We start from the raw sequence: 13374 nt of genomic DNA, 5'->3' as shown, positions 1-13374 counted from the left end.
CCACACATTTCGATCGACTAAAAACTTTTTAATGACTTTTTAATTTTATATTTAAAAATAAGAAAAGGAAGTATTGAAATATTTTGTTAAACTATAATATATGCATACACACATAAGAAGGATTTATTACTTTTTAAATAAGTTTTTATTCAAGTTAATGACTAAGTTACGTTCAGAATATGTTTTAACTATAATGTTACTGTGAAATTATGCAAATTTAGATTCATCGCCGTATGACTTTGAACGTGTTCTTGAAGTTACGTAATGTGAAGGATCGTTGAGGTCTTTAGTTTCATAATACGAATACAATAGAAACAATTATCTATTATCTGTCGGTCTGTTTTGTAAGAACCTGTTTGGTTGGATAGCGATGTATTTTTAACAATTTTTTCAAACAATAATTAGAAGTGCTTTTGAAATTACATATGAAAGTACTCCAGAAGATTCTGTATATCAAAATCTTAGGTAAAATCCACACAATTTGTTTTTCTAACGCATATCAGTAATTCTAATACATTAATGTGTTCAATTTGAAGGACTACACCTTCTGACATCACAGCCTGAAGCTCTAGAGGATTTTAGGATAATAATCCTTGCAATTTGTAATTTTGCCACCTAGCCGTAGTTATAAGGCATAATTGTATAATTGTTTTGTAAGACTGTAGTTTTTGAAATCACAGATTGATGTGCTCCTAAAGATTTTGTATTTCAAAGTCGTGGGCAATAACACTGCGATTTTATTTCTACGGCCAAGCAATAATTTTAAAGCATTACTTTGTTCATGTTTGTAGGTTTGTACATTATTAAAATGCTGATAAAATGCTTTAGAGAATTTAGAATTATAATAAGAAAGTGTTTTCACCGATGTAAGCCGATAATTTTCCATGCCATCGTGAATTTAATAAAAATCTCTTTATGATTCGCACATCATTATTTGAATTTCCTGACGTCCGTCTAAGCATGACGTCACACTGCAAAATGAATGGCACTAGGGCGCCAGTTAACGTCTAAATAACACATAAAATGAACAACGCTATCCAATGCGCTGCAAATGCTTTATATACGGAGTGACTTAATTTATATGGGTATTTTATATTTCTTAACATTTCTTAAATAAATGTAACAAATCCATAATAATTTTAAAATGTACACAGATATAATTTTAAACTTCTTATTTTCAGCCGATATACACCCACTGCAAGAAAGCCTCATCCAAAGATCGTCACAATAGATATGGGTAGCGCGCCGACTAAAGACAAGAAAGATATATATCTTTGTAAAAGATATAATCACACTCTTGCGTGCGCGTGTTTCAATTATGTCTTTATGTCAAGTGTCAATATTCGTGATGAATTACGGCTCTTTCAGAGTTAGAGAGAAAGAGATGGGCTTATGTTGCAATTTACACGAAGAAGAGAGAGACTGATAGCCATTGTATATTTGAATTAAAAATGTAAACTACGGATTTTCGGAATATCATACGAGCGGGCGTTTAGCTATTTTGTGCTTTATGACAAAAATATGCTTAATGGGAAGCAAATGCATATTTTCAAAGATTCCATTATTTCAATTTGACACGTTTTGTTCCACTTTTCTAAGTTCTAAGTTTAAGTTTAAAGAGCCAAAGATATAAAGGATATTATTTTAGTGTTAGCTGCCTTATTCTCTCTCTGAGCCGTACTGAGCTAAATGAGTTAAAGATATAAAACAGTGATATATATGCCAAGATCGAAAATATATAAATCACTCTTTTCTTGTTAGAGATATATTTGCCCATCTATATGTCATTAGTCGTATCCAACGACTTCTAGCGACATTATATATGTCGTCGATCCACTTCGGCACTCTTCGCCACTGAGAGCCTTGTGGCGCCAAAGGCTGTCGTTCGCACGAGCGATGTCCCATTTCAGAAGAGCATAGTTTGAGCTACTTCGGTGACCTTAATTCTTCTGCGGACCTTCTCATTTTTTATTCAATTTCGCTGTGAAATTCCAACCATAGGGTTGTATATTCATTGCTTTCTTGTTGACCATGAGCTTTGTAATAATTTTGTAATTTAAAAGCCGGTAAGTACCACGGAGTGAGTAACACAGACTCTGTGTTTGGCACTAATCGGTGTAACATAACTCCTGAAGATGCCCCGTGAAGGGGTGAAACACGTGTTGAGTAATTTGGTGGTGGCGGTTGTGTAATTCGTATTGTTTGCCGCATACGCATTTATCAGCGGGCTGGCGGGCGGTGCATTTCATTGCACGACTACCACTGCATGTGCGGAAGTGGCTAAATATTGGTCCTTTTCTTACTTAGGATGGACATCCGCAAGGTTACGCCTGATTCCATTAAATACCAGTGTCTCTCATGTCATTACTTTATATCTAAAATATGTTATTACATATATAACAAGTCTTCGTTGATTCTTCTTAGTTCATTATTCCCGATTAATTTCATTTTGACTGGACTTACACTACTACTCAGATGGCGATTGTAGGTCCGAAGTGGCAGGACCTAACCTAAAACCTCTTTTAAGGTAGCGAAGCTCGAGAGTTACCTAGGGAGCCTCCGCTATTACTATTTTAACTGGGACCTGAATCAAGCTTTGCCATTATATGTGACTACTCGTGTTAAACAATAGTGCGAGGCAATCAACTTCTAGCGCCATCTTACGGCGTTAAAGTAACACATTTTTGACACATATATATATATATATATATATATATATATATATATATATATTTGTATGAATAGCTGCAGCAGTATCTTGATAAAATCGTAATATCATATAATTTATCATATATCATACATATAGGATTAGAGCTTTGAAGTTCACCGACCTAAAACAATTAAAAAAGTGTTGAACTGTGAACAAAGTCACGAGAATTAAATCCTATAATTTCAAAATGATATACTTTATGATATTATAATAACAATATATTGTAATTAAATATTATAATAATTCCACACGATTTTTAAATCATTTCAAGCCCGCCATGACAATATACATTAAACTAAAATCACTGCTCATATTAATAATAACATTATTAGGAAATAAAGTGAGTAACTAATGAATCACGTGACGTCATTAAGTACAATTTAATTACGCTTTACCTATCTAACGCTTAGCGGCACTTGACGCATCGCATCAAGGCAAATGCCCTCCTCGAAATATTCCGATCATACTTTGGAAATGTACAAAATACTTCTGACAATATTATTCGTCATGTCAAATGGTACACAAATTTGATTTATTTTTCTTGTAGTCTATAAACAGGTTGATATATCCAATAGGCGTGAAAGTTTTAAAGGAATGAATGAAAATCTCATTTGTCTGCAAAAAATTTTGAGGTAATAAAACCTATTTCGAATTAACCTTTATAAAGTGATTTCTCTAAAATATGTTACATTGATTATTTTTCCTAATGGGAATTAAAAAATTGAAATTTAAAAATGTACTTATTTATTTCACATATAATGAATAAATAAAGTGTAATAAATCAAAAGAAAATACAAAATATGCAATATTTTTTATTTCTTCTATTGGAATGTGGTAGACGTATAGAACAATGGTAGCTTAGCTGTGGAGGACTGAGATTTGCGATCGTAGATCGGTTCGATTCTCAGAACACAGGCATAAATAATTCATATTTTGTTTATTAATTATATAGGATTGCACTTGCGCACAAACAAGTACCAGAGGATGGACAGCAGCGACCTCTTCGTATCTTAATATTACACTGCGGTCACCAACTCGCCTGCCAAGCTTGGCGATAATGGTATATTCCTTCATGAATATCTTCTGAGGTGGCATATCTTTGCATTGGGCGTCTATGGGCTGAAACGATGTCGACTTCGAGACACGGCATCTGCAGGCCACCCAGTAGGTAGACCATGGTTGCACAGACTTATTAAGACTAGGGGCCACTCCGGCAAGTCATGAACTGATGGCGGGCCGACCGCCAGAAGTTTAGGTAATAAAATTTTTTTGGTTTTATTCTGGAATAGAATTCAATATTTTTCGAATGTACGAGAGTATGTATTATTTTTGCTGTCGGCGGGCCACCAGTATTTGACCGGCGGGCCGCGGTCTGTGCATCCATGAGGTAGACCGACATCGAACGGCGCCTAATAATGTAACCTGAATATGAAGTCAAAGAGAGACTGGCCGCAATACAAAGGAAACAGCTTGAAATTGAAGCGGTGTTTGTAAAGAAGAAGTTGATATGTTACGAGAGGAGATCGATAGAGAGAGTGTCGTCGAAGTGAAAGCACTTTTGACGAATATAGTCGAAGGCGAAATGAAGGGAGCTATAAGCCAGAAGGTGGATGATGATTACGATGATACGATAGGAATTCGTCATACCAATAACAACTAGGACTACTAACTTCGTCAGAAAAAAAAACAGTTTTTAGTAAATTCATTATTAAATTTTGATTTGAAAAAATGTGTTTGTTGAAATATAGTTAAGTTACAATACAGTTCGTTAACAAACAGGGAAATGTTTCAATATGATAATGATACGAATTGGAGGACAATCCGAAAAAAACATTAAATATGTGGCAACACTAATGATAAGCCGCGAATCAACATTAAAATTATCGCAGCACAGTAATCATCGCTTCATTTTATCTTTTCACGAATTTATGTCGAAGAAAAAATGTACATGGGCGACTATAAAAAACATAATGCAGCTCTTCCGCCAAATAGTCTTTGTAGTTTTGATATCTTTATAATCTGTGACATCAGTTTTTATGTGTATTCATTATTACCGTACGTGATTACATATTAAAATAGAAGAAAAAATTACGAAGTAAATGAAGATATTTTAATATATTGTCTATATGTATTGCTATACAGAAATCAAGTATTGGTTTAATAATTGAAAGGTTAATTGTGATTTCGTCACATTTTCTTTCATTCATTCATTTCTTTCTCATCTTTTTCTACACCTCACCTTTTTAACTTGCCAATTTACTGGTCTACTACATTTTAAAATGCTTTAAAAGTGATTTTAAAACACAAGGCGTGTACCTGTCGGCTTTTATAGCTTCACAGCGTTTTAGATGGCAGAGCGCTACAAGTGTTAAGTTAAGAAGCATAGTTACAGTAACTTAGATTGAGAAGCCTTGCAGGAACCTTGGCTCGGGCTATTACGTTATAACTTGACCAGTTAAAATAAACGGATTATCGAAAGTACTGTTAAAGCTAATACTAAGTATTAAGTCTTTAAAACACATTAAGCCAATAACCTAACACTTCTGAAAGTGCGGGGAGAAGTGAAGGAAAAACATCAATAACTCTTCTATCGATAATAAGGGGAATACCCGCTTATTACATGTCGATATCACCAGTATGCAGTAATGAGCAAAAAAATTAATGTTCAACTCGTGTGGTACTACGTAAAAAATAACTATACAAATTCAAACTTCATATAAAAGGTGGCGCAAAAGTAATGGCATATGTTTACATGTACTTTTATTTTTACAAATGGAGTCAAATGTCACTGTGCTTTCACATTTATAACATAGATATATAGAGAATTAGTCTTCAATAAGAAATAGAGTATATCTATATATCTACATCATGAATGTTAAAAATTAAGGCTCGTTCACATTATGACTAATTTTGCACCACACGTTATAGACTATCTAACATTTTATTTAATAACCTTCCTTTATCACAACGTAAAATTATTTTATTTAATTAATCTCAAAATCATAGTTTATATTTTTCCGGATACCGGAACTAGTCACAGAGTCGTAACCAAATAAACTGAAATGTAATTGAAATACGTTAACAAACATATTAATTTATACAAATATTTTACATGTGTACATAGCTTAATTTATCTAAATATCATATTATTCTTGAGAAGCATAGTATTTCTCTTTAGAACACGTTACTTCTAAATTTTTAAATACGTTAATCTATATTTGCATTAATAGGAAGTCAAGGGTTGTTCGTTTTTTCTTTGGTTCTAGAAAAAAAATCAACTAGCCTAGCTCGTTCTCGGTATAAAATTACACAAATTTTTAAATTAAAATCGTCTTCATCATCGTCATTTGAGCCTGTAGACGCCCACTGCAAAGAATCGCCTCTTCCTAAGATATACATGCGGGGGGGGGGGGGGTGTACCATAATCGCCACGCTTGGAAGACGGGTTGATGATCACAGTATGGTATTATAATACGCAGAGGACGTTGCTTTTCATCTCTTGGAAACTTGTCTGACCAGTGGCAATCTCATATAATTAATGCATAAAGAATGAATTACATAAAACTGAATCCCTAGAATCCAACTCGCAATCTACGACCTGCTTGATAATGTTCTTACTTATAACGAAAAAAATTAAAGAATTATCTTATTTCTTCTGCGCATCTCATCATCTCTGATTCGATCTCGCAGCGAAACTTCGAGCATAGCGTTCTCCATTGCTCAATTAATGTACGAAAATAATGATTGTAGTTATATGATATATGTGTATATATATACATATATAAAATTAGGTTTTAGTAGGTAAAACGTAAAATTGGAACACATAACGGTATAACAATATATAAAACATAACGGAAAAAAATATTAAAGTTATAGAAATAATACTAACCTAATAAATATTATAAATTAAAAATAGATATATATAAATCGTCAAGCGGTAGACTTAGGACTCGAAGATCTTGAAAGATAGAGAAAGAGAGAGTAAGAGAGAGCAGAAAGAAAGAGAGAGTAATACATGTATTAAATACTTGTCTCTGAAGACTGCGAACATTACTTTAAAAAAAATGAGAATGAAAAGGGCACAGACGCACAATGTCAGGCAGTTTAAAAAAAAAACGAATGGCCGCTATGGTAGTACTCGTCTAGATGGTCTAAAGTAAAAAATGTCTATCTTCAGTAATATAAAGGTGTATTCAATTAAATAAACGAATAAAAAATATTATCTATGAAACAATGCCCACATCAAATGGTTACATAATTTCTCTTGTTATGAGTACAAACATAATTAACGACGTATTATATTCCAGTTACATACAAAAATGGCGGGATGGACGTCATTTGTAAATATACAGGGCTGCCAATTATTATTATAACACTAATTTGATATTGTTAATAAAAACCCGATTTTTGTAAATGCATGTAACCATATTCAAATTTCAAGTTTAATGATTTCTTTCTGTTTAGGCTAATTAAATATCCATTATTATTCAATAATAACAATAATTATTTTTTGATGCTTATGATAATCAATTAATAGGAATATTTTAATTTTTAAACATTACGTCTATAAATCAAAAAAAAATTATTTAAAAAGTTCATCTTTGTCTAATTAAAAATGCTCGATATTCAAGAAAAGTTGTAAAAACTCAAACCAAACTTATAAAACGCATTCAAACGAAAATTGAATTAGTTATTAAGAAGTAACGAGACAAAACTATTCATTTGTAAAATATTGACAACCCTGATAATATAGTAAAACCAACATCAAAAACATTCTAACGTTTTTTACTCGACAAGACATAAATTTTCATTATAATGAAACTTAATAACTTAATAATAACTTTGTAGAGCGATAGTATTTACTATATAGCAAATAAAAATAATAGAAGTACATTGACTACAAGTTTTTCTACCAATCCCTTGGTAATGAAAAACTTTCATCTCATTTCTAATACTTTTTTTAGACTATTTTTTGAAATAAGTTTTATAAAATTTCCTCTAACACAGTCAGAGCCTTTATATTTCTGTTAACATTTCTAGACAGAGGAGGGAAATCCTACATAGGATTTAGAGAATGTAAGTACATACTACATATTAGAAGCTATATCGGTGCTGATTTGCAAACAAAGAAGTCTTTAATGTAGCTATATTAAGCAGGTCATTAAAGTATAAACATACATATAACAGGTGTCATTATTTTTATTATCTTTTATAACAGAATTTCTTGAACGAATAAAATATCAATTTTGCTGAAAGTTGTAACAGCGCCATCTAGTAATCAATTTATACACGATATTGAATTTAAATAGTTGTTGCGGTATACGCTTACGGCGATAGATGGCGCTATTATAAAATATTTATAGCATAAGCAGGCATAAATATTTTCTATGACTTATTTATATTTTTTACTCTACATATTTAATAAAATAAGCATTAATTAATAAATAAAAGATATATATAATCATAGACTTGTTATTTTCCGAACATTGGAAGATCCTTTAAAAAGTGGGTACGGATTCACTACATGAGTGATATGATATCGTATATAAGGGTACAAGTCACAAACATGTGTACACAGGGATGTTCCAATTACCTCGCAATATTTTCCTTCAGTTTTCATGCACAGCGACTATGTAATAGCGATTATGTATACAGGTTATAGGTATAAGAGTTTTAAATAGGTTATTGTATAGCTCATTTGTTGTCAATTTACATATGGTACATCCTATCCAAAAGTCAATTGTTTTATAAATAAAAAATAACGTAATAATAATAAATTAAGAAAAATCTTTTTCACAATTCAAGTTATTACTTATTATTTGTCTCTGCAGATTTTGTACTCATATAGATTATCAGCCTTTCATATTCCAATAGGAAAAAAATTAAAGTAACATATTTCAGTGATGACTTTATACAAGGTGAATAAAAATAGGTGTAGAAGGTTTAAAGCTTTTTGCTGACAACAGAGCTATACATACACTTGTTTATAGCTCCTAAACCTATAGGCATCTTCTCGTACGAATCACACAACGCGTGTGCATTTCTTTTGGTTCAAAATCTCTATTTTTTTTTATAAAAAATTTGTTCACTCTTTTCAAAAACGATTTTTCAACAAAATCTATGTTAAATTTCAAAGCCAGTATCTAGGTTGATAGATTTTGTATAAAACATTTTGATAGTCGTTATAAATAGTAAGTTGTAGTTAAGGTTTAATTTGTGTAAATACTTCCGTACACGAATGATGGTGAACTACCCTTAAAAAATAAATTGAGTTGACAGTTTGTATCCAGTCTCTACAACTATCAGTGTCTTGTTAACTCAACAACTCGAAATTAGTATAAAACGTAATAATAATTCTATTCAATATTTATTATGTATAAAACAGGAAATAAATAAAGAATCATCATTATATTTACTTTGTAGAAAATCCGTGATTTAAAAAAGTAAAAATAGCAAACTTAATAGTAATATTTATTATTCTCTTTAAGACTTACTGAGCATTCATTTTAGTTTATAAATATAGTCGTTGTGATATATATATAATAAACATTTTACTAGTCCATATTTATTTATGTTTTTTTAAAACCTAAATAGAGATTCGTAAACAAACAAAAGTAATCTACGTTGCACAGCGGATTGACTAGTTGAAATGGCAATTGTCAGGGTATATCACGCAGAATAGATATACCCCTGCAAACTTAAGCTCCTGGAGTAGTGACCACAACGAGGATAGACGACCTTCTTCCAACCTAATCTAATCGAAATAGATGAGGAATGCCTCTGTCTGAAATGATGTAAGCTTAATTACGTACAGTTGGACTTGAAGGTATCACGTTTTGTAAATCAAAGAGTCCCAAAATAATTAATATCAGAACCATATAGCCGAAATCGGTTTCTAATGCGTCTACAAAGACGAAAAATGAAATCCAGAGTCGACGAGGTTTTAAAAATTCAAATTATAAATAATAATAGCTTTTTTCAGCAGGATGAAAATTGCTTATTTGCTGCACCATTACCCATAAGTGAGACTTCCATAAGACATAACAGTGTGAAAGTAGTTTAAAATGACTGTGCAAGCTGTTTAGACACGACTGATATTATCTATTTAACCGCGAACGCTACGAGTTGAGTCTGTTCACTAATTCACCGATCATGTTTTTATTAAAATTTGCGACATCTTTTCGCATTACTATAGATATTACCTGAACAAATAACGTATTGCAATGACTTTTGTCTTCAACATCAATCACTATCATCAACACGTTAGATGATAAAGATCGATACTTAACTGTTGTTGCGCTGTCTACATTCAGCGATGCAAGCATTTGATGTGTTTGAAGTTATGCTGCTAGTCGATTTGAGCTTTGTACAGCTTCATCGAAATTGAGTCCGCGGACTTTTACGCTGGGTGATCGTACCCAGTTACATCAAAGACGCATACACTTGAAGGGACTATACCCATGTAGATGTATAGTGTGGTGAATGAGGTGTAGTGTTAGTCGTGCGAAGCGAGGACTACTCGACAGTCGGGAGCGACACAGGCCTCTCCAGACCGCCCTCGCTTGAACGCGGGTTAGGCGGGCGTGGCCGCCGAGACATGAGTAAAAGTATGATGACTGTTCCGTGCATTAAACCTTACGGAGGCTCAATGTGAAGCGCATGTCCTAACATTGAAATGGGGAGCATTCAGCCACCTTGACTATGTCTTCAATCTACTTATTAGGGTCTACCAACACGAGATCGCCTCATGCAAACCATATAAATAGATTCAAACAGCAATTCACCTGTTTAATTCTATATATTTTTAATCATCCTGTATAGCGCGTTAATTTTCATCTAGACGTTGTTACCGAAAACTACAAAAAGGGAAAAGCTTAACTTCGAACAACGTTTAAGATTGGTTAGATAAAATGTAACAATTATTTAAAAAACTATATTTACTTTGATACCAAAAAGATACAAATTTTTGCTCTTCTGTGTGAAAACATATTAATATATTAATTACTGTTTGACGCTGTCCGTTCCTAAAACCATTAATCGAACGAGCTTCTTCTAAAATTATCTAACTTAAGTGTTAGGAATTAGTTTTGGACAACCTTTCATCCCCAACGATCGTCAAGCACCAAGCAATTTTTCTAACAACTTAAGTGACATGATTTCTTCTTCATATCCCATTATTTCTATTAACAAAAATATTTTAATCTTACACTTAGATAAACTAGTTATTTATAATTCAGTATAAAACTTTATAGACTTTGTTAGTTAAATTCCGTCAAGTTTCGAGATTTTTATCGATTTCTGTACATCAAGTAGTAATACAGTAGCACTTGAATACAAAATGTCGATAATTGAGCAATATGTTTTTAGTGTAAACAAGATATGAACAGGAACTTATATTAAAAGCGGCAAACCGCAAACCAAGCCGCAGGAAAGCCGATTCAATAATATTGTAATCGTATTACAAATAGTGTAATTTTATATACAACTAGCTGATCCCGCAAACGTTGTTTTGCAAAAAAAATATTTTTAATTTTCAATTTAAAAATAAGGGTTGATCGTAGAGGGGTGAAAATTTAGGGTTGTATGTATTTTTGTATGTTGTATCATAAAAAAATAAAAACAAAAAATTTCGTCAAAAAAATAAAAAAAAATTTAAGGGTACCTAACAAACAACCCTTATCACTTAGGGGTATGAAAAATAGATAGTAGCCGATTCTCAGACCTACTAAATACGCATATAAAATTTGGTAAAAATCGGTCAAGCTGTTTCAGAGGAGTTCAAGTTCGAACACCGTGACACGAGAATTTTATATAAAATATTAGATATTAATTCTATGAAAAACACAATTATTTTATCTCTTCATTTATTTACACACAAACCAGAGAAATAAAAAGAAATCTGACGAATTACGCAAAAGTTGGTTTTGTCTTTTTCTGGACTATCACCGCTGCCCAAAATGGCATTTGCACATTACACAGGTTTAAAATGGCAGGGCGAAGAGGGCGCTTGTCTTAAGGCTCCTTTTGAAGTAGCGAAGCTCGCAGCTGAGCTCTTAGATCGTTTCGGTAGACGCTCCATGTGGTGAATACGCAAAAGGTCCCACCAGAGGACCACGGATTAAGCTACCAATCTTCGATAATATCAGCTTAGCATTCCTACATAAGAGCGTTCGAGATGGTCGAACCTCGGCTTGATAGGATGCTACTGCCTGGCTAATATTATTTCACCATAGTTTTAATGCAAACGGTGATTATTATTGCTTACCACCTTTCCCTGCAGACTTTGAACTGTCAGAAGTTATTGGTCTGGTGCATTTCAAGACAAAAATATAAAATAATGCAACACATTTTAGAGTTATCATTTTACTAAGCGTTATTAGAAATACTAAGATTCACAGAGCAATTAATCCTTTTAATTCTGTAACACTTGTTTCCAACCACCTGTATATTGATAGCGCGTAAACTCTTATCTGGACGATGTTAACGAATACTACAATAGGGGTAAAGTTGGACTTCAAACTTAAAATTAAAAAAAATATATATTAAAAACTCTATTTATTTGACCCCAAAGATACCAGTTGCCAATTTTTGCTTTTCTGTTTAAAAACATGTTAAACACATACTGTTCTGCTTGGCGATGACCGTTCCTAAAACCGTTCACCGATCAAGTTTCTTCCAAGCTAACCTAACTTTAGTGTTAGTAGTCAGTTTTGGCAAACTATAATGAGAATGATAGATACTTTCAAAACGAACATCATACGTAATTAATTAAAATAAATTTGCATTAAAACTAGCTTGTCGTAGTTTCATAACCCATCAATAGATGGCGCTGTTACCAAAACTATTCAAAATTTTATTACATGCAATTTTTTAATTAATGTTATATTACGAAAGTAAAGATAAATATAGCTTTAAACTTTTTAAAAATATAGATTTGTTGAATATTTCTAAATACACATTTAGCAGGAATACTCATAATGTGTACATTACATTACATATTACATCTTCATATAAAATAGTATTGTTATATTTTAAAGGTAATGTCATTATAAATGACATATTAAAAATTCTACTATTCGTTGAATCACTCGAAGTGATTCATAACATTAATAAATCAATGATATTTCCTTTTTATATCCGCAATAGAACTAAAACGCATAAAAATCATAATATTTGTGTCATCCTTTTTATTTATGGCTATTAAAAAAGTTTTTCTTACGAGATTATAAATCAATTAAAAACAATGAAACATCTCACCGAATAACTGGCAGCAATGTAAACACACGCATGTCAACGAATAAATAACGATAAGCATTAAAAATGGCGCGAATAGCACTATGTAATCCATTTTTTCGTCGTTCCACACAAGAGCGCGACACACAATGTCCCTTATTAAGGCATTATCGAAAAACTGTACACGTAATAAGATAATGGCTATCAACTGACAGGTAAAGATTTGATAATACACTAATTGCTTGGAGCGAGTTGCGGTCGATTTAGGAAATCGGTCTGATCGAGGCGAATGCTAATCATTTTTTAATTATACTATTCTCATACGAAAAATCAAAGACATTTACATCATAATGGTGTAACTAAAGATTTTAAACATATACATTGTTTTTCAAATCAAAACATAACTTAGAATTTATGTGTATCTTTTTTCT

General features: G+C 32.1%; 1 protein-coding gene across 1 annotated transcript in view; it reads right to left on the bottom strand.

Moving 5' to 3' along the window:
• Positions 1-13085, bottom strand: part of LOC137924595 (uncharacterized) — a 71941-nt gene extending 58856 nt beyond the window's left edge. Inside the window, exon 1 of the mRNA XM_068768006.1 lies at positions 12968-13085. Within this exon, the coding sequence (XP_068624107.1) occupies positions 12968-13058 (91 nt within the window). The 5' untranslated portion in view covers positions 13059-13085. The remainder of the gene's footprint in view (positions 1-12967) is intronic.
• Positions 13086-13374: the final 289 nt, after the last annotated feature.

Source organism: Battus philenor, unplaced genomic scaffold, assembly GCF_028537555.1.
Source record: "Battus philenor isolate CCGP_79_NKW_IND1 unplaced genomic scaffold, ilBatPhil1.0.hap1 SCAF_24, whole genome shotgun sequence".
NCBI classification, from domain to species: Eukaryota; Metazoa; Arthropoda; class Insecta; order Lepidoptera; family Papilionidae; genus Battus; species Battus philenor.
Note: the sequence above shows the minus strand (reverse complement) of the source record. Positions and strands in the feature narration are given on the sequence as shown.